The sequence below is a fragment of the Cucumis sativus genome, chromosome 5, assembly GCF_000004075.3.
Source record: "Cucumis sativus cultivar 9930 chromosome 5, Cucumber_9930_V3, whole genome shotgun sequence".
Classification (NCBI taxonomy): domain Eukaryota; kingdom Viridiplantae; phylum Streptophyta; class Magnoliopsida; order Cucurbitales; family Cucurbitaceae; genus Cucumis; species Cucumis sativus.
The window spans coordinates 1522618-1547565 of record NC_026659.2 but is presented as its reverse complement, the minus strand read 5'-3'; the positions used below and the strand labels follow the sequence as shown (position 1 = coordinate 1547565).

The 24948-nt window shown below is 31.7% G+C and overlaps 4 protein-coding genes and 1 long non-coding RNA gene across 5 annotated transcripts; 1 reads left to right on the top strand and 4 right to left on the bottom strand.

Moving 5' to 3' along the window:
* Nucleotides 1–118: 118 nt before the first annotated feature.
* Nucleotides 119–3545, bottom strand: LOC101214810. Its single transcript, XM_004143927.3, has 3 exons — nt 2390–3545; nt 400–945; nt 119–303 (listed from the first exon to the last, which is right to left on the bottom strand). Exons 1-3 carry the CDS (start codon nt 3263–3265, stop codon nt 202–204), a joined length of 1524 nt encoding a protein of 507 aa, XP_004143975.1. The 5' UTR covers nt 3266–3545; the 3' UTR covers nt 119–201.
* A 4366-nt stretch (nt 3546–7911) lies between these two features.
* On the top strand, nt 7912–9779 carry LOC101214565. Its single transcript, XM_011656426.2, has 6 exons — nt 7912–8295; nt 8395–8509; nt 8597–8675; nt 8765–8816; nt 8978–9032; nt 9126–9779. Exons 1-6 carry the CDS (start codon nt 7951–7953, stop codon nt 9302–9304), a joined length of 825 nt encoding a protein of 274 aa, XP_011654728.2. The 5' UTR covers nt 7912–7950; the 3' UTR covers nt 9305–9779.
* Nucleotides 9780–11623: 1844 nt separating this feature from the next.
* Nucleotides 11624–13168, bottom strand: LOC101214491. Its single transcript, XR_969441.2, has 3 exons — nt 13020–13168; nt 12727–12887; nt 11624–12192 (listed from the first exon to the last, which is right to left on the bottom strand). It is a non-coding gene; the product is annotated as an uncharacterized LOC101214491 (long non-coding RNA).
* Nucleotides 13169–14924: 1756 nt separating this feature from the next.
* On the bottom strand, nt 14925–18290 carry LOC101214325 (beta-carotene 3-hydroxylase 1, chloroplastic). The gene is made up of 7 exons (XM_004143925.3): nt 17871–18290; nt 16697–16756; nt 16523–16594; nt 16302–16436; nt 15715–15840; nt 15431–15487; nt 14925–15231 (listed from the first exon to the last, which is right to left on the bottom strand). The coding sequence occupies exons 1-7, from the start codon at nt 18213–18215 to the stop codon at nt 15160–15162; spliced, it is 867 nt and encodes a 288-aa protein (XP_004143973.1). The 5' UTR covers nt 18216–18290; the 3' UTR covers nt 14925–15159.
* A 1321-nt stretch (nt 18291–19611) lies between these two features.
* LOC101214254 (mitogen-activated protein kinase 4) lies at nt 19612–23974 on the bottom strand. Its single transcript, XM_031886018.1, has 7 exons — nt 23828–23974; nt 23281–23709; nt 22408–22537; nt 22119–22256; nt 21235–21567; nt 20353–20536; nt 19612–20249 (listed from the first exon to the last, which is right to left on the bottom strand). Exons 2-7 carry the CDS (start codon nt 23451–23453, stop codon nt 20056–20058), a joined length of 1152 nt encoding a protein of 383 aa, XP_031741878.1. The 5' UTR covers nt 23454–23709; nt 23828–23974; the 3' UTR covers nt 19612–20055.
* Between the last annotated feature and the right edge of the window lie 974 nt (nt 23975–24948).

The following is a 24948-nucleotide window of genomic DNA, read 5'->3' as shown; positions in this document are numbered from 1 at the left end:
ATAACTTACATAATTATCGTTGTTTTCTAACATCAGTGAGAGAACAGTTTTTAATTTTAGACCATATTATATATAAATATATATATATTTATAAATAAAGTAATTAAATACAACCCTAATTTCTACATTCAAATCCAAAAATTAGAGCATTAAATAAAAAAAAATAAAAATTAGAAAGAGGATGAATCTCAATTAATTAAATTAAACTTCACTGATTTCACCATCTTTGCATATTCCAACTTCCACCATCAATGTCTTCTTCTCCTTTGATTTCATCACTCTGCAACAATTCCTCCTTGGTGACTGTTTATTACACAAAACAAACAAACTCACTCATTAATCGTTTTGAATATCATATAAAAAATTTCATACTTTTCATTCAAATTAATCACCACTTACTCTTTCCCACAACTTCGGATCTGCCTTCTTGATCACCTTAACAAACTCGATGCTACTGGGGCTGGGGCTCTTCCACTTGCACGCTGGTTGTGGTGCTCGATGTCTAATGTATTTACTAACCGTCTGTCCGGTCGTCGAATTCGTCTGTAAGGCATTGGATAAGTAAAACACAAATGCCTTCTGGCAAGGATTTCGAGCGACAGGTCGAGTGTTGAATGCATAAGCAGTGTAATCCGCACGACGATACCAATTAAGGAAAGTTCTGGATGGCATTTCAACTTCACGAGGCGATAGGATACCACGGAAGATTTGGATGGCATAACCCCAGGAGACAGAGATGGTCCAAGTGTTGGATTTGTGGTAGCAAATGGACTGTTGCAGTAGCCCTGCGGAGTCTAGCTCCATTGGAATTTTGAGACGGTCGAGGGCCTGGAGGCGAGTGGCATTGGGGAAGATGGGCTCGACAATGTCGAGATGGTGCAGTGATACAAATGGGGCAATCGGGTGAGCTGAGAGTAGGCCAAATAGATTTCCATAGACATCGTACTGTAACAAGTAACAACATGGTTATTAATAATGTAATTACACACATAAGTCATAAAGAAAGAAATTCAAAGATTATATAAAACATAAAAGTAGACTTAGATAATAAACTATATAGTATAGATATAATGTATAGTCAGGTGGGGAGCAAGAGAATGAAGGACACGTGTCAAGGGGTATTAGAATGGAGTTCTTTACTTCTTTAATGACATAAGACTTGTCAATAAGACAAGGTGGGTCATAGCAATACCAACAAACATAAATATAGACAAACAAATAGTAGATCCTCAGTGACTTTTTAAGCTCCTTTTTATATTATCAATTTTGACCCATTTTTTTCTCCCAAAAACAATCTTCATATAATAAAATTGAGTCTAGAAATTGAGATAATAAAATTAAAAAATGGAAGTTTATTCACGAAGGACCCATTAGTAGTAGCCTACGCATATACACATATGTATATACTGCATATACCACCTCTAAAAGAAACATGAATATTTTTAAATATTTCATATAATAATGTTAGCAAAATTCCAAATTCCACAACTCCCAAGGCCTATCTGAATTTTGTCCACCATTAAAAGATGCATTATGTCAGAATTAAATTTTGAAGAAAAAATAAAAATAAAAATAAAAAGAGACAACTCGGAAAAGACTCGATAACCACTCGGTCTAACTCGGTCCATCCACACCAATAATTTTGGTTGAAGACAATGTCGGTAATTGAAAGCACATTTCTTCAATAAACAGTAGCCTTTTTTTTTCATATCAACAAACAAAACTCCACTAATCATCACCGACAAGTAAGAAACCCTCCATTATTAGTTAACATTTTTTTTTTTTTACTACTTACCTAATTTTTAGGTAAAACCATGTTACTTTGAGTTCAAGTTTAACATGGACTAGGGGCTCAGCCTCCCCAACCTCGTAAACCTTTGTATTAGTATCAATATCATTACTTCATCCATTGGTTTATAAAATTACTCTTTCAAACGCCTCTGGACCTAAATTAGAGTAATTATAAGATAGACTTACAAATTTTATCATATTTATAATTTTTTTAAATATTAAATATATACATTAACCATTAATGCTTTTTGAATATAATTGCTATATTTGTGATAGTCACCCTTTGAATAGGGAGGGAATCTCTGGATGGTTGGTAAAAAAAAAAAAAAATTGCCTAAGATTTAGAGAGAGTGAAGCAAAAGTTTGGTAATTTTCAAAGACATTTGGGTTTTTAACCAAAAAAAAAATAGGTTCATGATTAAAAGAAAAAAAAGATGGAAAACAAAATTAGAGTGGAAGGGTACAAAATTTAGTGACATTTGAATATGGTTTTAGATTCTAACTTTTCGAAAGCATAGTACAAAATTTACCATTTAACCTAAAAAGTAAAAGTAATTAAATATTAGAGTAAAATAAGGTTAAGATTATAATAACAAACCTGGTGAAATCCGAGTTCCTTGGTGAGCGGAACGCCCAGCTCCGCCATGCAAGCCTGCATCCGATCATCGGAGCCGTATAATCCGGGATATCTCTGAATACACCGATCCTGCATTTTCACTAAAGCCTCCGCCAATGGGTAGCTAATCGCAAACCCACCACCGCCATATGCCATCGAATACGAAAAATAAATGTTCTGTAAATGGCTCTCCGACAAGCTTCCGATATAGTAATACTGAGTATGATCATACTTTCTCAAAACCCTAAGCAAATTTTCGGTCACAAAAACGGTGTCGTCGTCACCCATTACAAACCACCGTACATCCTTCAAACCGAGCCGGAAAGTCTCCGACACGATTCTCGAGATCCGAATCGCCGAACGATGCCCCTGTCGGTTCTTATACGCGAACTTCGACGTGTCCCCGGAGATTCTAATCGGCGGGAGTTCATCGGAATCTTCGTCGATTTTCACCTTCCGGTCCAACCAAACCGTCCCCCTCATCTTCTCTGGTTTAAACCAGAGCTTGATGTAGTTCTTCCTCTGTTCCCACAGCTTCGCCGACGCGGCAATTCCGAAAACAACATGCCGGAGCTCCGTCTGATTCTGCGATGAGGTCGGAAGTGAAATTGCGGCAGTGGTGGTGAGATTGTGGAGTGGATCTACGGCGGAAGAGGAAAATGGCTGTGAGTCAGAACAGAGGCGGGGAGAGGAGAGGAGTTTAAGAGAGTAAATGAGGTAAGTGAAAGAGATGAAAAAGATGAGACATAAGAGAAGCTTAGAGGAAGTTCTGGACTGAGAATTGAAAGCGGCAGTAATGTGGTGGTTTCCGGCGGGATTTTTCATGGAATCCCAAAAAACTTTCTCAGAATCTTTCATTATTTATGAATAGCCACCAAGAATCAGAAAAAATGGGAGATCATAAATCTAAAATGGGAAGCTGTAAACAATGCGGGAAGAAGATGAAGAGATTTAGAGAGAAAAGAGTAAAGGCGAAGAAGGAGAGCGTTGTTGTGAGTAACAGAGTAGGCGAAGAAAAGTGGAGGGTTGAGATGATTGAAGGAGGGGAGGATAGGGGAAAAGGGACGGTGGAGGATGGAGAATGGAGGGGAGCAGGAAGAAAGGGATGGTAGAGGATAGTTTTGTATTGGGCTGGGTTTACCTGGGAGAGTCCATCCCTGGGGGCTTTTATTCCTATTAAACTCACTTTTAATTGTTTATTCAATTCATTTTTCTTCTTCTTTATTTTAATCATTTTTTTAGTAAAGATTTATGGAATATAATGTTCTTAATTTTTTTTTTATTGAGTTTCTACCAGTTAAATACGAGGATTTGTTAGGATTATACTATGTTAAGAAGGTATTAAATATAGGTCAATCTTATGTCAAAAACATGGAGGGGTTATTATAGGTTTGTTTAATTTCTTTTCTGATTTTTATTTCTTTTTTTTTTTAAAAAAAATAAACTTGATAAATATTTATTATATTCCTGTTGAATTTTTTCCAAATCTTTCTACAATATGATTTCTCATTATTCTTACTAGACAATTGTAAATATTCTAAATCTTTTGTATATCAATATATAAAGATTTATAATATTTTTTTAAAAAAGTTATTTCTTTCAAAATTTTGTTTTTGGATTCATACCAAACACATCCAATATTTTGGAAGAAGAATACATAATCTTGGTTTAGTTGAGATAGTAAATAGTTGGATATAAACAAATAAGTTAAATTCTTATATTGCCAATAAAAGATTGAAAATTACAATTGTGACCTCCAAAATTTCCTTTTTTTTTTTTTTAACTTTGTTTTAAATTTGAATGTTAGGGTTTTCTTTTTTTATTATTATTTATTTATTTAGGATTTAGAAAGGAATAATTGTAAGATTTAGATAATTTGGAATTTAATTTTGTTTAAATCAAAATTATATACTTATATTATGTTTTAATCTATTTAGTCTTTAAATTCCTAAAAGCTTCAAAATAAACTTTACTTTACCATTTGTATTAGGTTCGAGTTTGATAATTTAATTGTATTGAATTATCCCGAGGATGCCCTATTAGAATGTATATAAATTAAACAAAGTAATTTATTTTAATCAAACTCAATTAGTTGTTTGTGGGAGATTTTACATAACAATGATTTTTTTTTCTTTTTTTTTTTTTTTGAAAATGTAACGAGGAAGTTTAGTCTAATTATTAAGCAAACATTTTATTTAAAAATGAAATGATTTTTTTGAATTTTGAAAAGCGAAAATTTGAGAGTAAGTTTGTATTGCATAAAGAAAAAAAAAAAGATATTAAAGAGAATTAAGATTGGTTTAAGCTTTATAATACTTTATTAACGAGACAGCTAAAAGTGGCTTTTCTTGGCCTATTATTATTATTTTGGAGTTTCTTTTTATTTTATCTAAAATTGAAATTTAATCAGTTCTAAAAAAAATAAACTCTACAATAAATCTAAATATTAGCTAATTGGAATAATACATTTCATTTAAATGTTTTAGATAAATCTAAAATTAATATATTAATGGGTGGTTAATCTAAGCTTTACGCAATACTTATGATGGGGAATTAGTGATTATGCTTCCGATGAAATAATTTTTTCTTAAATATTTTTAGTTAATTAATTGAAATCAGAGATGACATTAAATTAATAATTAGAGATTATTTATGAAAATAATAAACTAAAGTTTATTAATATAGACAAATCATTTGTCATCAAATAGTTAATTGTTGTAAATAAAAGAATCACTAAAAATATGTTATGTAATTACCTATTCCTATAAACAATTATTTTCATTAATATGATTTTTTTTAATCATTTCAAATTTTGATTTACAACACAAAATCCTATTTTAATTACACTTTTTCTTATAGAGACGTTTTCTTTTGGAAATAGATTGATTAAGACCGAACTTTAATCAATTGGACAACAAATATATTTATTTTAATGAAAATCATAATCAATTTAATGAAGCATATAGTTTTAAGATTGTATATACTTAAATGTAACCACGTATGTATATATAAAAATAGAGATAAAACAGAATTAGGAATAACTAGTTGATTATTTAAAACACATATATATATACTAAATTAACTAAAAAAGTCTTGAATTCTCATTAAAAAGAAAAGAGACTGTGTACACGTGGCACACATTGAGGGTTCATAAATTTTTTTGTGGTTATGAAATCAAAATATGAAAGTTTTACTTTGAGACATCATTTGCTACATTTGTCAACTTTTGACTTTATAAATTTCCTAATTCTTTGAATTTCTAAAAAGAGACAAAACAATTTGTTGTTTTGGTTCATTTTTACCAAATGAATTTTGAAAAGAAAAAAAATATATGTATCATTAATATTGAAGATTAGAAGATTTGTAATTTAGTATTATCATTCATTTTGTTTTAATGTAAATATTATATTTTACGTTTACATGTATTTTAATTTTTTTAAAACAATTTAGAATGTCTTTTGTTTATATTGGTGGTATTTTGTTGTTGAAATATAGATGCACTCACCGTACAATAATAACCCATATGAAAACAAGATTTGACGGATACACTAACAATTCAATTAATTAAATTGACCAAATGAATCAAGTAACAATAATGAATTTGAAACGCTTCCGAAACCAAATGACAATAATCTTAATTAGAAAATGAACGCTTGGTGTGTTTTCAATGTGGAAGAAACATTATTTCATATTACCCTTGTCACCATTCCTTTTTTCATTTTCATTTTAAAATATTCAACTAATTTTACTTATCGCTATACAATGAAGATGGTCAAAACGTAACTGTAGAAGAAAACGTGTTGGAAGCAAGTATGACGTTCACTAAATTCTATCTAATTACATCTAACATATATATAAACAAATGTTTAAAATGGTGAAAATCACTATAAAGTAATTTAATAACCATTCAAAAGTTGTATAAGAAAAAAAAATTATAAATGTAAAACATTCCATTGATTTTGGATGATTAAATTTTTTGTTTTCGATAAATATCACTTTCACATATTATTAAATCATTTTTCTAACTTTCTTTTTAATCAAAGAAATTATCCAATCACGAAATTGTAATAAAATTGATGTATTAAAATAATGTCATAATAAGTGAAAATACATTATTAAATAGTAGCATGGAAGATCATATATATATATATATATATATGTCTTGTTAGTTGGGTCTAACTTACTAGTAGGACTGAATGTTCAACATCACTTGATCTAATCAACTTTGATATTGTGATGTAACTCCTACACTTGGAAAATAAAAGAACCTACATTGTTATTATTATTTATCCTAAGGTGTTCATATGCATTTGATAGCAACTTCCGCATTAATCACATATCTAGCTACCCATCACTATTAATAGATGATAAGTTACGTTTCAACTTCAAGGAAGAGCATTCGGTTCCTCTTTCCTAAGACAACTTCGACCCCTTACACGATATAAACTTAACTTACAAGTTTAAACTCTAAATCAACTTTATAGAAGTTAATTGATTTATTGATAAATCTTAAACTAAATTTATAATTTTGTAGACTGAAAATATAGAACAGGCATTGAATTTTTTCCCTTTTTAAAAAAAATTTAGAGTAAGAAAAAGACGAACAAAACAGACAGAATTTAAGGAGAGACTGAGCAATTTTTCTTCTAAGATTCCCATTGTCATCCAGTTAATGTTTGCCACTTTTGTAATTCAACATCTCACATTATTATTATTAAATTATACACTTTAGTATAATCTTACTTAAGTTCTTTATGATTATTAATTTTAAATTTTGTAATTGTACAAGTTTGCAGCATTAAAGAATGATACCATCTGACTTCCACACTCTCTCTCTGTCCCTAAAATTAAAAATTAAATTGATTTCACTTTCAATTTAAAATTTATTACATGTAATTAAGTTAGTAACCTACATTTAAAGTATTAGGAACTGAATGATAAAGGCTACGGACTAATTTAATTGCATTTGACAACAAATATGAATTTAGATTTTAATGATAGGAAGGACCCAATTGAATGAATGCATTGGGATTGGCAAATGTGTCATGAGACGCATCAATTTTAGTCTATTGGAATACACATTGGCTGACCTAAGTCGAATCAATTGAATAGATTGTTTTGATTTTTCTTAAATCAGTATCATTACAATGTAAGAGACAACGAACTCTGTGGCTTAGTCAAATACATAGATCGTTGGATTCATCCAACAATCTCAAACCATAAAGGCAACCATTCCCATCAACATTAGCCTAAATGGAGAATTTAACATAGTTTCCACAAAGACAAAATTGACATATACAAGAGAGAGAGAGAGAGAACAGAATAGTTATGCTTCCAAGTTAACTAAACCATAGGAGGAAGCTTCCTTACCTCCAACACAAGGCAAAATCACCAATATTCCAAGCCTAATTCCAACAAATAAGCATCATCTTTCGAACCCTTTCCAACTTATTTTTCACATTTTCTTGGCTCTTGCATCTTTGTCTTCATAAAAGGCCCCTAGTCATTCCTCCTTCTGCAGTGAACTACTACTACTACTAATAATGTCCCTTATTACAAGTCCTCAAGCTGTCAACTTTGGGGGCTCCCAATCATTTAGGAGATTTTCTTCTTATACATTCTTGAATAAAAGAACTTCATGTATATTCCAACAAAAGAAGAACTATGGAAACTACAACAAGAGGAAAACAAACAACACACTCGTCCTATCATGTTTAATGGATGATTCCTTTTCCTGCCCAGGTTCAAGTTCAAATTCTCCGGGAGAAATGATTGAGAGATTCTACAAATGCATCAATGAAAAGAACTTAAAGGAAATGAGTACTTACATCTCAGAAGACTGCCTCATTGAAGACTCCTTGTTCATTGAAAAATTTAAAGGGAAGAAGGTAAAAATGAGCTATATTAGACATTCCTGTATTTCTGTTCTCATTCATAGAATAGAAATTTGTATTTGTTTTTACTAAGTCCATGGAACCTACCTGCAGGCAGCTATGAGTTTCATTGAAAAACTAACTGAGAGCATGGGTCCAGATGTGAAGTTTAGAATCCGTAAAGTATACGAAAGACACCCTTCCATGGCAGGAGCAATCTGGCATTTAGGTAGTTCGTAGTTCTATATCAAGTTCATCCATTCAATTTATATTCTATCATTCTAAAACATTGACAAACCTAATTATCATTTGGCAGAGTGGAGGAACATGGAGATTCCCTTAACCAAGGGTTGCACCTTCATTGACATCAGAGATGAAGAAAGAAAAACTATACAGTTAGCCATAAATAAACTTAATATCTGATGCTTTCAATCATATTGGAAGAATAAGATCTTGCTTATATTAAAATGCAACTCTTTTACAGGAAGATACAAATTATAAATGAACCACAATTTAAAGCAGGACATCTAATCTTGGTAAGTACAAACAAGCTATCATTTACAACAATTTCAAAACATTTGGAAATGAGTAAAAATCGTTCAATGCTCATTCAATTGAAATCAAAGTAACTTGCGTGTATTAACACATGTTAAATTTGTTGGTCTGACGAGGCTTTGTTCTCTATAACTAATATCAGGATATAATGAAACTTGTGACTTTATTGCTTGCTAAGAATTCAGCAATTTTAGAATGTAAGTCAAATTTAATACCTTTTATGCCATAGATCTTCGTGAGCCGAAGCTTCTCATTAAACATTAAAGATACATAAACTATGTCTCCTGTAGGGTTGATAAAAGCTTCTCAACAACGTTGGGTAAAGTGGATGTCAAAGATCTGTGTAACTCTCTTCAATCTTCTCTTGGACAGCTTTTCGAAGAGCTATCTAACCTTTATACATTTTGGGGCTCAACTATATAGTTGTGTACTCAAATTTTTATATTATATTGTAGATTTTTTCTTGTAAAGGACACACATATAAATTTATTTTGTTCATGGGGATGGGAAAGATTGTGAACATAAAAAATATCCCCTTCTAGTCATCGTTTCCATCACGAGTCAAATACATTTCTAACGAAGAGAAAACAGCCAATGGACCAAGAATGGGAGGCAGTGGTGGAGGCTTATTGAATGCCACAATTGGCTTTTAATTTGCTTTCTCTATGGTAATCAAAGACTCTGCATCAGAATCATTCTTCATTTCTTGCCTTTGTATTGATGAAATTGCAGTCCAACAGTTGTTTCGTGTCAAGAAATTCTAATGCAAGGAAACAAACAGTAAAATTACAGTGTCTTTGGTCCATTGTAACTTTTGTCTATATATTCTCTGTACTTCAAAAACTTAAAAGATTCAATTTAGTTGCGAAATTTTTATGGTTGAATTATAAGTTTAACTCAAGAGTCTTTGTAATTCAATAAATCTCCGCATCTTTTTCTATTCATTTTGTGCTTCATCGCTTAGACCTGAAATCAACCTACTTAGGAACACTTGAGAGTATGTATGTCATGCAAGTGTTAAATTCACGCCCTGAACCTTTTAGACAGAATAGAGATTCAAATATCAATTCAAAACATTCCATAATACAGGAAGTAATGTGGGAGATAACTTCATAAGTTCCAACTTTATAACGTACAAAGACATTGACACAACTTTGAAAACTTAGGAACCAATCTTGTAATTTACCAAAAAGAAATGGAAAGAATGAACTAATCAAAGAGACAGGACAATACCCTATGGTTCTTTCAGAGGATGAATGAGTTTAGACTTGTTTTTTAGAGTCAATAAGGCAGGCAGCTACAGCAAGCATACATATGTTTCATAACCTTCAGCTTCCCCAAACTCAGAGACTAATCGGTTCAATATCACACAAAAAGAGTAACGGGTGAAACAGCAACAATTGAATAAAGAAAAAAGACAGAAATGGGAGAACCACACTTAGTTGCAATTACACAATTTTCCTTAATAAAAATTGACCTCTTAAACTTAAACATGTAAAATTATACCCTGAAACTTGTATTGTATAAAATGAACTCAAAAGAAATTTTAATAGTAGAAATTGAATCATAAAATTTTTACAATTACAACATCCAGTTTTGAAACTTAAATCTTTATTTGGTTATATACTTGTCAACATGTCACATGCCGAAAGCAGAACAGTCCCCAGTTGGCTTCATCGCATTAATTTTCTCTCTCTCTCTCTCTCTGTATAAAATGAGCTTGGTGGTAAGAAAAATGGGCTAAATACGTCTCACCTGAAATGTTTCAAATCAACCCCTTTACCTCATTTATTTGCAAACCACCCAAACTCGAAATTCTATCAACTCCTATATATGAATGTTTCATCTCAGCCTTTCACCTTTCAACAAATTGTGAACGATTAAGTTCAAAGTGAAATTGTATAATCATTAAAAATTATATAGCTAATTGAATTTAATAATTTTCTGAATGGAGTGTCTAAGGATCAAAATTCTACCAATTTACTAGACATTTCTGTATTTCTGTTCTCCTTCATACTGCTATGAATGTATAACAGAAATCTGTTTTTACAAGTCCATGGAACCTACCTGCTGGAAGCTATGAGTTACTTTGAAATCTAACTCAAAGCATGGGTCCAGATGTGAAGTTTAGAATTCATAACGTCTACAAAAGAGGCATTTCCAGTGCAGGAGCAATCTGGCAATTAAGTAGTTCTATCTAGTTCATCCCTCCAATTCATATTCTTTCATTTTGAAAGATTAACAACCCTAATTAACATAGCAGAGTGGAAGAACATGAAGATTCCCTTCACCAAGGGTTGCACCTTCATTGACATCATGAATGAAGAAGAAGGAAAAACTATACAGTTGAGATAACCATGCAATAATCTCAGTACCTGATAATTTCAATTGTATTGGAAATTTAAAATCTTACTTGCATCAAATGCAACTCTTTTACAGGAAGGCACAAATTATGATTGAACCACCAGTAAAAACTGGACACCAAATCTTAGTAAGTACTCAAGCCATCATTTCCAACATTTTTTTTTTCAAAATGAGAAGAGCTAAAAGAGGAATATACAAAGAGCAAAGGCATATGGATCCATTTCCAACCACTTCGATCACTCAACATTCAGATATGAGTAAAATCATTCAATGTTAATTCAATTCAATTGAAATCAAAGTAAATTGTGTGTATTAAAAATATATACAATTTTTTGATCTGATGGGGCTTCGTCTATAACTAATATCAGGCTATAATGAAGCTCGTGACTTTATTGCGTACTAAGTATCCAGCAATCCATGAATGTAAGTCAAAATTAATACCATATGCCATTGATCTTCATGAAAAAAGCTCCTTATTTAACATTAAAAATACATAAACTCCTGTAGGGCTGATAAAAGTTTCTCAACAACGTTGGGTAAAGTGGATGCCAAAGATCTGTATAATTCTCTTCAAGTTTCTCTGGAACATTTGCAAGCCCTTTCTAAAGATTTTAATACGTTTGGGTCTCCACTTTTTTTTTACGTACTCTTCATTTTACTTTATTTCACAAACAAGGAAAATATCATACATGGTAATAGCGAGGTCGTGGAAATGGTACAGTTAATGAACATACAAGACATCCCCTTCTAGAACAGATACTACACTTGATCTCAGCCAAAAGGTATTACAAAACATCCCGTTCTAGTCATCGTTTCCATCAGGACTCAAATATGTTTCTAACAATGAAAAAACAGCCAATGGACCAAGAAGGGGGGGGAGTGGTGGAGGCCTACTGAACGCTGCAATTGGGTCAGCTTTCTCTTTTGTAACCACAGACTCTCCCTCAGAATCATTCTTCATTCCTTGCCTTTGTACTGTGGAAGTCAGACTACCTAATCAAATCGCAGTCCAACAATTGTTTCAAGCAACGAACCAAACAGATAGCAAAATTATATTATATGTTTGGTCCATTAACTTTTGTGAACATAATCTTTGTACTTTAGAAACTAAAAAAGCTTCAAATAGATAGCAAAATTTGTATGCTTGAATTATAAGTTTAACTAATATACCTTGATAAGTTTTTTAACTTTCACTTTCGCACTCAACAAATCACTAAACTTATTTTCACTAATTTTATTGTTCAATGCTTACACCTAAAATCAACCTACTAAGAGACCCTTAAAAATGTGTGTCATGCAAGTGTTTCGAAATCACAACCTAACCTATTAGATACAAAATTGAGATTCCGAGATCAATTAAAAAAACATTTTAAAACACAGGGAGTTAACTTTACAAGTTCAGAACTTATTAGAAATTTTGTAAGGTACAAAGACAAAATCAACAAAACTCTGAAAACTTAGGAGCCAATCTTGTAATTTACCAAAAAGAAATGGAAAGATTAATCAATCAAAGAGAAGGGTCAATACCCCATGATCCTTTCGGAGGATGGATCAGTTTAGATTTGTTCTTTACAGTCAAGAAGGCAGCTGCACCACGCATAGTATTATACAACTTTGAGCAGTTAAGCTTCCCCAAACGCAGAGACCAATGAGTTGAATGTAACAGAAGCTGAGACTGTGTATTAAATCTGATCATAAAATGAAAATAACAAAACTTAGGATCAAGAATTTCAAGAAAAGTAATGTTAAGGAAAAGAGACGAAAATTTAAACACCGATTGAGAAAGATTGATGGGAGGGAGGAAAAATATGAAGAGTTACATGAGATATGAATTTTAGAAGGTAGGAGAAGAGCAAGATGAGAGTGTCCGAACTCCGATATTGTGCAATCGACGTTATTCCGGTGTTGAGCTGGATTGGCTTATATCGAAGCTGAGAGTTTTGGAGTTGGATTGGGGAGTGGAACTTTCGTGAACCTTCATGGTTCACATTAAGTGCTTTATCTATAGGGCTTTCATTCTTTCAATTAGCCCACCAAAATTGGCCCATTGGGCTTCGGCCCATTGACTATTGGAAAAATTATTAAAATCGATTCAAAATAATTAAATATGCAGTAATATTTTTTTTTTTTTAAAATAAAGTAAAATTTGTCAAAATCTTTCCAATTATATTTTTTATTTTTTAAAAATATTTTTAATTATTATTTTTAAAATTGATCAAATATAATTACTCATTAAAATTTTATTACTTTCTATATGTGTTTGGTACCTTTTTTTTTTAGTTTACTAAGTTTATAAATAAATTTACTTTCTTTCTCTTTGTTTTTAAGTACCTTTTTAGTCCGAATTTAAAAATAGGTTTAAAACTTCATTCTTACTTTTATTTTGAACAATTATATGATATTTTAAATTAAAAGAATAATTTTAAAAAATCATATATCCAATCAAACTATTTTTCTAATTTCAAACCAACATATAATTATTTTTAAAAACTAAACAAAAAATATTTTTAGAATCTTTTTAAACTTACTTTTAAATAAAAATGTACATGAAACAAATGGATATATTCTTTTAAACTTAAAAACTAAAATTATACAAAAAATTTATGACTAAATCACATATTTATGTATAACAAAATGTTCTGTAATCACTCATTGCATTGCATTAATTTTTGGTTTTAGACAAAATTTAGAAAGAAAACTAAACAACCCTTACCTTGCTTAACAAAAACATTACAATTTCATTTAGGATAAGTATAATTAAGGAGGAGAAGGGAAAATTCCTTGGTTGAGTGACAATCAAACATGTTACACTTATTACACGATCTCAAACTTATAAAAATATAGAAATGTTGATAGAAATATGACTTGTGGACAAAATGTTAAGAACACGACTAAATTATGTTCAACTAATTATATAGTTTTGAAAGAAGATGATCGTGGTTTAAAGTTATTTTTTATTCTCGACACTAGTACACACACGCTTCAAAATTAAGATTCAATTTTGGTTGGTGAGATTAGTCTTAGGCCATTTAGATTTCAAGGAAAGAAAAATGTATACGTTTCCTTTTTCCATTTATTCATATTGGGTTTGAAAATTCCAATTACAATCTCGTTTTTTCCCCCTTTTTGTCCATATCATTTTATTAATTTAATTGAAGATGAAATTAAAATGGTGTGTTTCATTTATGCTCCAAACAGATTGTGAAGTTAAAGAACATAAAATTGAAGACACGACGGAAATTAAATATGATCTACAAATACATTGTTATGAACTTATTTTCATTTATGAATTTAATTGTAAAAGTGTACAGAGATTAAAATAATAATAATAATAATAAATGGTAACAATTTAGAAGCACAAAAGTAAAAAGAATAAAATTACAATATTTTCATATGTGTAATTTAGTAAAAAGAAAAGCTGGGGGAGGAAGGAAATAAAAATGATGATTTCAAAAAATGGTTGAGGTTTGTTTGTCTTGGAAATTGGGCGACAAGTAGTCCAAGAAAGAACGACGCGTCGGCAGGAAAATGACGTGAATAGTTTTGAAAAATGAGTTGAGTAGATGTGTAACTTTCTTTTGCTTACACGTCTTCTCTTTTTAGAAAGCAAGCGTTACACTTCTTTTTTTTTCCCACTTTATTTCTATTTTTCAACAAAAAAAAAAAAAAAGGATATATATATATCTACTTACCATTTTAATTAGACCATCAGATGATACTTGTATTATATATATGATAAATCAATTGATTTTTAAAAGATATAAATATCTAAAGAATTCTTATAGAAAAACTTATCAGCAATCCCTCCTTTTAATTTCCCCTCAAAGAGAGATTAAATTAAAATAAATAAATATACAAGAAAAGAGAGTGGTGTTTTTTTTCTTCTTTTCTTTTCTTTTCTTTTTTACTACTTGTTGTAATTTTTATAAAAATAATTATAACATTATAAGAAAATTGAATTTAATTTCTGTAAACCTTTCTCCTCCTAATTTCCTTCTGCAGCTCTTCCTCGCCATCCACTTCTTCCAGTTCCTGAAGACGAACGCCGTCGTTTAAGACAATTAGTATATATTCTTTTAATAAATTTCAAATTCAATAGTAATAATAATAGCAAAGTGTAAGAATATGCAATATAGTGAATATGTTTCCAAATAAAAATTGAAAATATTGGCAGGGAATGAACAATACAGCCTTTGAAATCATACTTAGCATACAAAATGACGAGACTAACCTTGGGTCCTAAAAACAACCCATATGGAACTCCGTCAAATTTATCCGTATGATGGATCTGCACAAAATTATATAAACAAAATTTTTAAAAATATAAATATTTTTAAAAATAACAAAATAAATTAAAATATTTATAAGTTATAACAAAACTCTTAAATTTTATAAGAATATAACTGATAATTTTTTTAATTTTTTTAATCAAATTTACTATTTTTTAAAATGTTTCTGAAAGTGTATTAAATATTAAAAATAAATAGACAAGAGGGACGACGAGTCGAAAAGTACATGATGAGCAGCAGCGACACGTCGTAAGTAGGGGACAGCGGCTATCGGACCCACGGGGAAACGACGGTGAACGAGGCCATCGTGGACGAACATGTAGGCCATCCCAAACACCGTAATTCCCAAACCCTGTACAATTGCCAATCGTGGAAAGCCACGTCATACAAAAAGCTGACTTGGACTTCATTTTCCTTCACCACTTTGCTAAGTTAGGTTGGAATGATTCTAAAGTTGGAAAGTATGAATCATCCATCAATATTCATAAAATTAGTAGGAAATACTTTAAATATTGCTTCATATTTCTAAGAAAAAGAAAAAGATCTAATCTACTTCATACTCTATTTGATAAATTACAAATTTATTTCTGGATTTAGATGGAAGCAATCTTTAGGTTTGATTCAGTCGAAATTCTGTTGGTTGCTTTCTGGTTTTGAAATTTCTATTTTATTTAATATATTTTTTCACAATTCTTAACAAAAACAAAAACAAAACAAGTGTTTGAAATTTAAGAAAAAAATGGAATGAACTATGAGTAAAGTATAATTGAAAAAAAAAAAAGTAAAAAAAGAGGAGAGAAAGAAGAGACGTACGGCACCAAAACAAAGGCCGGGAAAGAAGCCTTGATTGAAGAGGCCGAAAGAAAGAAGAGCAATGGCTGGAATCGCGTTTATAATTGCAAACACATCGTTCTTTTCAAATGCTCCAACCCTCGGCTTGTGATGAGACTACCCAATAATAACAACTTTTACTATATGCTTCTTTTAACTTTATTATATTCTGTATGTAACACCTTCGTTATATTATTAATTACCTCATGCATATCCCATAACGAAGCATGCCATAGCTCTTTGTGAGCCCATCTCGCCCAAAATTCCATGCCCACCTGTCATCAGTGAAAAATGTTTTCAGAATTGGTCGAAATGACTTTTTAAATGTTTCAAACGATCTCTTTTAGTTCATTTGAAATTTAAATAACGTAACTTACAGCAGAACCAATAGATAGTACAAAAGTGCCGAACATTTCTAAAAGTGGAAATTCTCCGCCCTGCAAAATAGATAATAAAACTCATATCTTTTCTTTTTATCGAAAACATAAATAAATTTATCTTCAATTTAAAATTTTCAAACTATTTCTTTATATCACTTAGTTAGTTAATGTATTTGAATACATGAGTAATAATAAAAATTTCATACCCTAAAAACACTTTAAAAGGGTTAGATCCCAATATATATATATATATAAAAGCATAGGATGAAAGTAAAAGCAGAAACAAAAAGATGAAGCAGAAGAAAAGAGGAAAATCCATGGTATTATTGAAAGAGGAAAGAAGAGAAAGTCCCAAAACAGAACGCAAAATTCTCAAACTTGTCATTAACACATAACTTGTCAAATTGTAAATAGAAATGGTAGTGTATATACCAACATAATGCTAAAAAAGATTTCTTACCACATTTATTGCATACCACTTCTTTTTTATATGAAAATATGTCACATTACATACATTATATAGATTCATTTTCCAACTAAACATGTATATTATTCGTGTTTCAATAAAAACGTCTCGATAAATTGTTTAAATAATACATAATGAGTGAGGATATTTTAGAAGTTTAGTGAATTGTAATGAAATGAGTTTGTAATGTAATGTAATTTAAAATTCATGTTTTGATTGAATATTTTGTTACAACTATTTTCAATCAAACTCTCTTTTTTATGGTTTCACACACTTCATGATCTCATTTTTATTTTAATTTTTTTAAATCTCTTTTAATTAGCAACTCACCTAAAAGTCGAAATACATCCGCTTTTAGAAAAAAGTAATTTAGCTACAAAATGATTAGATGCATCAAACAACCACAAATCACAAATCTATATGTAAATTTTGTTGATGGGATTGTATAAGTAAAAATACAATATGAATAAAAATGTAAAGTATAGAATTTGATTGGAGTTTAGAGGATATGAAAAACTAATTTACTACTCAATCAACTAATGATATTGATGTGTATATAATAGAGACGACGAAGAGAGGGGAGCTGGAATGTAGAGTGAAATCTATGGATGACACCAAGTATTAATTTATAAGTTAGATATAAAATAATTTAATAGAATCGATTAGTTTTATTTTAACACATATACGCTAATGAGAACAGAGTACCTCCATTATTTGGGAAGAGAAACGGTAATAAACAGCGATGGCGGCCATTGAAGTGATCCCAAAGCTCGAAACAATTGCAGCTATCAAATAACCCTCTCTTTCTGCTTTCTTCTTCCCCATTTTCTCCTCCACACTCATTTTCAATTCCTTAACCATTTCATCTTCTTCACTTTTCTTCTTCTTCATCTTCACAACCATCAATCTTCTCCTTCTCCACCTCTGTTTCGCAAAACACCGCCATGGAAAACCTGGACTCGGAGCTCCGGCGGCCGGGCGTTGAAACAACCTCCCGTAATCATACCGGTACGGCCCGGCGGTTGCAACGGCCGAAATCACCGTCGTCATGAAAGGAAATGGAATTCGAGAGTTATGAAAAATTAGGATCGATTTAAATTGAAGTTTGAGTTTCTTGGAGGCTGCGTAGCCAATTGGTTAAAGAAGAATTGTCACCTTTGGTATAAGGGTTAAGTTACTAAAATAACCTTACACTTCTTATATTATTTAAGGCAAGGTATTGGTTTTGTTTGTGTTATGTGCTGTTATGTCTTGTTAGTTTTGTTCATCTAAGTGTTGCACTTGTTTCCAACTTTTGTCATTAATATTACTTCTCATCTCCTTCTTGTGAAGTTACTAACATACCCTTATCCCGTCTTCCGGTGGGTATGGTTGTACATCATTCTTTTCGTGTATTTACTCTAATATTCTTTTTGTTATAATATACACTTTTGGTTCGTAATGTTTCAAGTATCCGTTGATTCAAGTCAAAATTATGTTTTATTTGATCTATGATTCAAGTCTTCATAGCTACTGAAAATGCTCACATAACATTTTTGTATTTCTTTTTTTAAAGAAAAGGTAATGTTTTGTTTAGTGATAATGAAAATAACAATCCCTCCTTATGTCCATCTTACCCTAACCGTCCATGGTGGCATCATCTATCATCTACTTGGTCCGCATTAGTTAATCACGGTAGAATATAAACTATTGTACAATAACTTCTTCATGATCAAATATTTTATTTTAACTTTTAATTCAATAAGTCATTGATTAACGCACATGTTGTTCGATCAAGAAGTTAGAGATTCAATTTCTTTCCACCTCACTTATTGCTACAACGAATTTGTTACTTCTAATATAACTTAGTAGATAAGACACATTTTATTTTACAATAATTAACTATCAAAATACCTACTTACTTAACGACCAATAAAATGAGAGGAAAAGGTGATGTGAGATGGAAGCACAATGAGGTCCACGTACAAATTAAAATGATAAATATTATAATGTGTAAAGTATATAATAAATTTAAACAACTTTGCATTCATCTAAATTTGGGCAGACCAAAAAATTGAGAAAATGTGAAATCACTTATTTTATTTTAAAACAAAATTATATGACTTTTTTGGTTCCCCACTTTCCATTGTCACAATTAATGCACTTTTAGTACATTCAATAAAAGTTTGAATCTCAACTCTTAATTTATTTTGATTTCAATTGCAAACCAATTTACCAATTTATAATGAACTAAATTATCTACCATTTGAAGAATGAAGATTACAAGAAGTATAGATATGAATATTCAAACTTATAACTTCGAGTGGTATGCGATACTTACACTTACGTTCATCCTATAAATTTAGTTGGATTAATCACTTTCCTAATTAAAAACCTTCCCCTAACACGAAAATCACAAAATTTCAAACACAAACATAAAATATGAGATGGAGTTGAGAAGTCATAATTAAGAGTAAAATAGTATGCAAATTGATTGACAAACATTGAAGCAAATACAAAGAGATCATCTCTAACATTACACCCTTCACTTTATTTCTTAGTTCATTAGATCCATGGAAAGTACAAACATCCACAATCTTTCCTCCAAAATCTCCCAATACCTAATACTCTGCCCCGTTTTCGATTCGGTTTTTCGGTTGTTTTTTGTTCTTAGTTTCTTCGAATTCGTTCAGTCATACAAAGCCTAAAATTATTGGGGTTTGACAAGATTCTGGGAACCTCCCAATTCCCTCACAGAAATCAGCATCAGCTCCTTGTACAATACAGAGGACTCCAATTTATATGGGTAAGCATACAAATTTTTACTGCTGTTCTTATCTACTTGATCATGAGAGTAAAATCCTAGTCAGGAAAAAGAAAACAAGTGCTCAATTCCAGCATCTAGATCATGTCAAACGCAAAGAGTCGTCCTCCTAGCGGATTCGTCGGGGTTGAACCTCACGGATTCTTTCCAGATCAGTTCTTTAATATGCTCTTCAGTGCACGACGGTTGCTCGAAATCAAAATTGAAAGGCCTGGCACAGACTGGCTCGTCATTGATGTCGTGAAGAGATTGCAAGTATGGGTGACAAAGTGCTTCCTCCACTGCAAAAGGGTACAGAGTTATCATATTTGATTTTGATGAATAACTAAGCACAGATCGATTGAGGGCTTCTTGTGGTTAAAGTATGAAAGGTTTTTGGCGAACCTGTGATGCGTTTGTTGGGATCAAATACGAGCATCTTTTCGAGAAGATCGAGGGCAGATGGAGACATGTTGGGAAATCTAGCTGAGAATTGTTGTTTTCTGTATTGTGGAAGCTGCTTGACATATCTTCGAGCATTATCACTTCGGAGAAATCCTAGGCTGGCATCATCTGGTGATCCTAGTAGCTTTAACATTGGAAAAAGAAAAAAAAAAGAAGAAGAAGAAACAATGTAAATGATCAGATTAATTCAAACGAAATTGAAATAATACGCATCTTTTTTCTTCTTTATTCAGCAGGAATGAAGGGCAAAAGTACTTCTGAAAACGTACTCAAGAAAAGAAACTACGATAATGGAGATTTAACAATGTAATAATGCAAGGGAACTTCTCAACAGACTGCAAAACAGCTTTTCATGTACATAAGATGTCAAGCATACAAGATCGTCAGTTAGCACCACCACCATTGAAACTCATACGATCTCAGAATAAACAGAATTGATTTCAGTTGGGACATTTGCTCTCTTCTCATCTTTTTTTGACAGACTGACCAATCCCTCTCCAAAAGAACTTTGAAATGTTTCTTGTTCTCTATTTTCTACTCTTCACTTTTACAACATTCCTAACTTTGTGTGTGGAGCGCGCAAGACCCAGAACATCCGAACTCTCTTATTCTCCCCTAAGCTTCTGTATGTGTTGCTTAGATTTCTAGTGAATCCAGGATGAAAATTCATATCCCCTAGGGCTAGAAAGTGATTTAAATTGGAAAAAAGCACTTTTCACCCTTCTAAAAGTCCGCAGACAGCAGAGCAAATGACATACTAATTGATTTTTAAAATATAAAAAGAGTTGAACGCATGAACTCTTGTAGCCTTAAAAGTTGTACCTCAGTTATAAGTCTGAGTTGATGAACATAATCTTTGCCAGGGAAGAGAGGTTCTCTGGTCATTATCTCACCAAGTATGCATCCTACAGACCAAACATCAATAGCAGCAGTGTATTCTGAACAATTGAGGAGCAATTCTGGTGCTCGGTACCAGCGAGTAACCACATATTCAGTCATGAAGTCGGTTTCAGAAGTCGTCCTTGCCAATCCAAAGTCTCCAATTTTAAGGTCGCAATTTGCATTCAGAAGCAGGTTGCTCGGCTTGAGATCACGGTGCAGGACCTTGGCCGAGTGTACATATTTCAGCCCACGCAATAACTGATATAAAAAGTACTGCAGGTGCATAATATGTCAGTTTAGTGGCTAATGAAAGTTGCAAAATTCCGATAAGAATATCGTGGGAGAGAGAAAAGGTATAGTATAATTTAACTATAAGGTAACATGGTCTTAGTCTTAGTATTTAGATCCTCATCAATTCCTAAATGTATCGCCATACCAGAACGAAAAAGTTGATGTAGTAAAATAGATTATGAGGACAAAACCCCAACAAAAAATCCATTCATTGCCTTCACAATGGATCAATTATGAATAGTAGCACATGTATTAACACCCCTGGTATTGGAAATTGGTAGGGATCAGTTCATTAGATAATGGTAAAAAAGTTTCCATTTTGAATGTATTAGCACCAATTCACTAGAGAACTTTTCTTGAGTAACCAACTTCAAACTTTATATTTTTTACTTATTTTCTTGGTGGGCTTGGCTCGAAGCCCTGAACTTGCTAAATAAAGGAAGAATTCGTCAACTGTGGCCATCATGAACACCTATTTTATAGAAAGATCACAGGAGTAGAGTAAGATTTAAGACAAAATTGCAGCATCAAACCTGGCAATGATCATCCGTCAGTGGTTGGTCAGAACGAATTATTTGATGAAGATCAGTGTCCATCAATTCGTAAACAATATACACATCATTAAAAACCTCTCTTTTTGGCGGCCTAATGATGTCTCTAATAGCAATAATCTGCGAATGGTTAAAAATTGAGTCGTTACAGAGAGTGAAGCACAAAAACCAACACTCACCCCATCTTTCTCTTACTAATAATTGAAGCTAATTGAAAGTAGGGAATATAAGATAAAAATGAAGACTATAACTTCTTAGAAACAAACCATACATTTTCATGTTCCATGTGGCAAAGAAGCTTAATTTCTCTCAATGTCCTTTTGGCGTCGATTATGTTATCAAATGCATTTCCAATTTTCTTGATGGCAACCTCTTCATGGGTCTCTGAATTTACAGCAGCACTACAGAGAGAAATTATGCGACACAGAACATAGTTTGGTTATTGAAATCATTACAATATTACTCGAAACTTCCAACTGAATGAACAATTTACAACCATGATTCATAGGTAAGTTCCACAGGAAAGAAAACATTTATAAGTAGCAGCAACATACTGTGATTGAAAAAAGGTAAGCCTTAATAGAACTACACCTTCTACTGAACTTCTAATTTCCACAAAGTTAGTTTCCTTTAGTGAGTCTCCAATTTAACTAAGTTTGATCAAATCATGGTTTCGAAGCTTAGCCAACCATGTATCAACCTGAGCACAAGCTCAACTCATCAAAACATATCTATACCTTCGACCAAGAGATTAAAGATTCAATTCCCTCGTCTTGTTGTTGCCAACCATGTTCAAATTATCACAAGCAACACTGAAATGAGCCAATAGAAATGATCTAATACGATTCATTACTGGGTGATTCAAACTCTGAAGACCCCCCAAAAACATATTCCTCATTCAAATTAAGCATTAACAAACCAAACTGGAAACAGAACATATGTTCACCAAACAAGTAAACTACCAGGAAGCAGATCAGGAGGAGGATCGCCAAAACTTCCACAAACTTTTCAGAAAATAGCTAAAGAAGAGAAGAACAGCAGTTTAGATATAAAAAATCGTCAAAACAAGAACAACCCCACCATTTAAAACTCGATGCTAGTAACATAAACAAAAACAAGCAAGCAGACAAAAAACAAATCTTACCAAACAAGACCATAAGCACCTCTACCAATAGGTCGCAAAGGAGGAACATACTTGGCTGAAACCTCAAACAAGTTACCGTACACATTATACTGCACATATCGCCCACCATGAGTAAGAACGCCTTTAATCTTGCCTTCAGTGGCAGTGGTAGAACTCGATTCTTTAGTAGCCATTTTAGGAATTGAAAGAAAACCCAGAAGCGGTTTCAAAGGGAATCAGCAACTGGGGGAAGTTTGTTTATTCTCAGTTACTGACATCTAAAACGAATGCTATATTTGGGGAAGCATTGGAAGAGAAATGAGAAATGGGGTTTCTGAAAAAAAGGTGAAAATTTGGGGCTTTTTGAAAAAGTAAGGTCTGAAAAATGTGAAGAGCGATTGGCAATGGCGATTGCTTGATTGCTTGGCTTCTGTGTTCTTCCTTTTTGATCTGAAAATGGTTTGAAAATCCGTGAATCAGAGCTGACTTTTTTCCCTCCACCAAAAACAAACGCCCTTCTCTACTCCAATAAGATGTAATTAAAACCACCATTAATGCAATTTCTTACCTTTTATTTTTTTCCCTTCTTTAAATCGATTACATACACAATGTTGCTGTTGCTGTTGCAGTTGGGTCAGCTCAGCCCTACTTTAAGAAATTTGCTCTTTCAACTTCCTTATTTTTCTTTCTCCTCCTTATCCAACATTCTTAAAATCTCCTCCTTTCTATTTAAAAAAAATGATACAGTTGCTTGTTGTTCAACAATTTGGATTCATTAATTAAAAAAAAGAGTTGGAATTGTCAATTGCTTTTTTTTTAAAAAAAAAAATGGTAAATCCTAAAGCTAACTATCATGAATTGGTCCATAGTCAATAGAGATTATAACTTTATAAAACAAAAGAGAATGAGTTGCTAAAATTAGTCAAAATACACACAAATTAACTCAAATTTTAGTTATTTGTTTAACCATTTAACTTATTTGGCTTGAAATTATGATTTGTATTAACATTCTAATAACATATAGTACAACTATTCCATTTATTTATCAACTCAAACCTGTCATCTATTATAATTTTTGGTTTCCTATTTTTTCTATATAAGATTGCACTCTACCAAGATTTTATAATTGTATTAAAAAATTATTAGAAAAAGATTATTGTTATTTTTTTTAAATCAATTATAATAGATGGGAAGATTTGAACTTCAACTTTCTAGAAGAGAGTTGAGTTGTTGACTATATAAACAAAGATAATTAATTAAAACAAAAGGGGTTGTTTCATGTATATGTATATATAATCAAAACTATACAAAAGAATTAAAAGAAAAGAGAAGGGATCTTTCTTTCACAACTGCTCTTGAGATAGTTGAGGCTTATAAATACAAAAGGGACCCTAAAAATAAATTAATATTTATTTGGGAAATTGCAGAAAAGGCCTCATAGTTTAGAAGAAATAAGATCTTAGCCCAATCTCCAGCAAAGGTTACCCTGTGGGTGTCTTTGAAATTAATAACAAAGTGCTGTGATTTGTCCCCCCAATGCATTAAATTCACTTCATCCAAGATTTCCCCATCAGTCCCCAAAAGTTTTCACAATATGTTCATGTTCTCTTTTTCTTTCTTTTTCAAAATCTTCAGCATTTTTTTTCTTCTCAAACCACTCCCTTTTTCTCTCTTTTACTCAATTCAAGA

Excerpts from the sequence above, each read along its gene's own strand:
- LOC101214565 (XM_011656426.2), top strand. The coding sequence starts at position 7,951 with ATGTCCCTTATTACAAGTCCTCAAGCTGTCAACTTTGGGGGCTCCCAA. Across the intron at positions 8,510-8,596 it reads AGGAGCAATCTGGCATTTAG|AGTGGAGGAACATGGAGATT; the intron begins GTAGTTCGTAGT and ends ATCATTTGGCAG. Across the intron at positions 9,033-9,125 it reads GAATTCAGCAATTTTAGAAT|GGTTGATAAAAGCTTCTCAA; the intron begins GTAAGTCAAATT and ends TGTCTCCTGTAG.
- LOC101214810 (XM_004143927.3), bottom strand. The coding sequence starts at position 3,265 with ATGAAAGATTCTGAGAAAGTTTTTTGGGATTCCATGAAAAATCCCGCC. Across the intron at positions 946-2,389 it reads AGGAACTCGGATTTCACCAG|TACGATGTCTATGGAAATCT; the intron begins GTTTGTTATTAT and ends TACTTGTTACAG. Across the intron at positions 304-399 it reads ATCCGAAGTTGTGGGAAAGA|TCACCAAGGAGGAATTGTTG; the intron begins GTAAGTGGTGAT and ends TGTAATAAACAG.
- LOC101214254 (XM_031886018.1), bottom strand. The coding sequence starts at position 23,453 with ATGGCTACTAAAGAATCGAGTTCTACCACTGCCACTGAAGGCAAGATT. Across the intron at positions 22,257-22,407 it reads GCCACATGGAACATGAAAAT|ATTATTGCTATTAGAGACAT; the intron begins GTATGGTTTGTT and ends AACCATTCGCAG. Across the intron at positions 20,537-21,234 it reads AACTCAGACTTATAACTGAG|CTACTAGGATCACCAGATGA; the intron begins GTACAACTTTTA and ends CCAATGTTAAAG.
- LOC101214325 (XM_004143925.3), bottom strand. The coding sequence starts at position 18,215 with ATGACGACGGTGATTTCGGCCGTTGCAACCGCCGGGCCGTACCGGTAT. Across the intron at positions 16,757-17,870 it reads TCTCTTCCCAAATAATGGAG|GGCGGAGAATTTCCACTTTT; the intron begins GTACTCTGTTCT and ends TCTATTTTGCAG. Across the intron at positions 16,595-16,696 it reads TACTATCTATTGGTTCTGCT|GTGGGCATGGAATTTTGGGC; the intron begins GTAAGTTACGTT and ends CACTGATGACAG.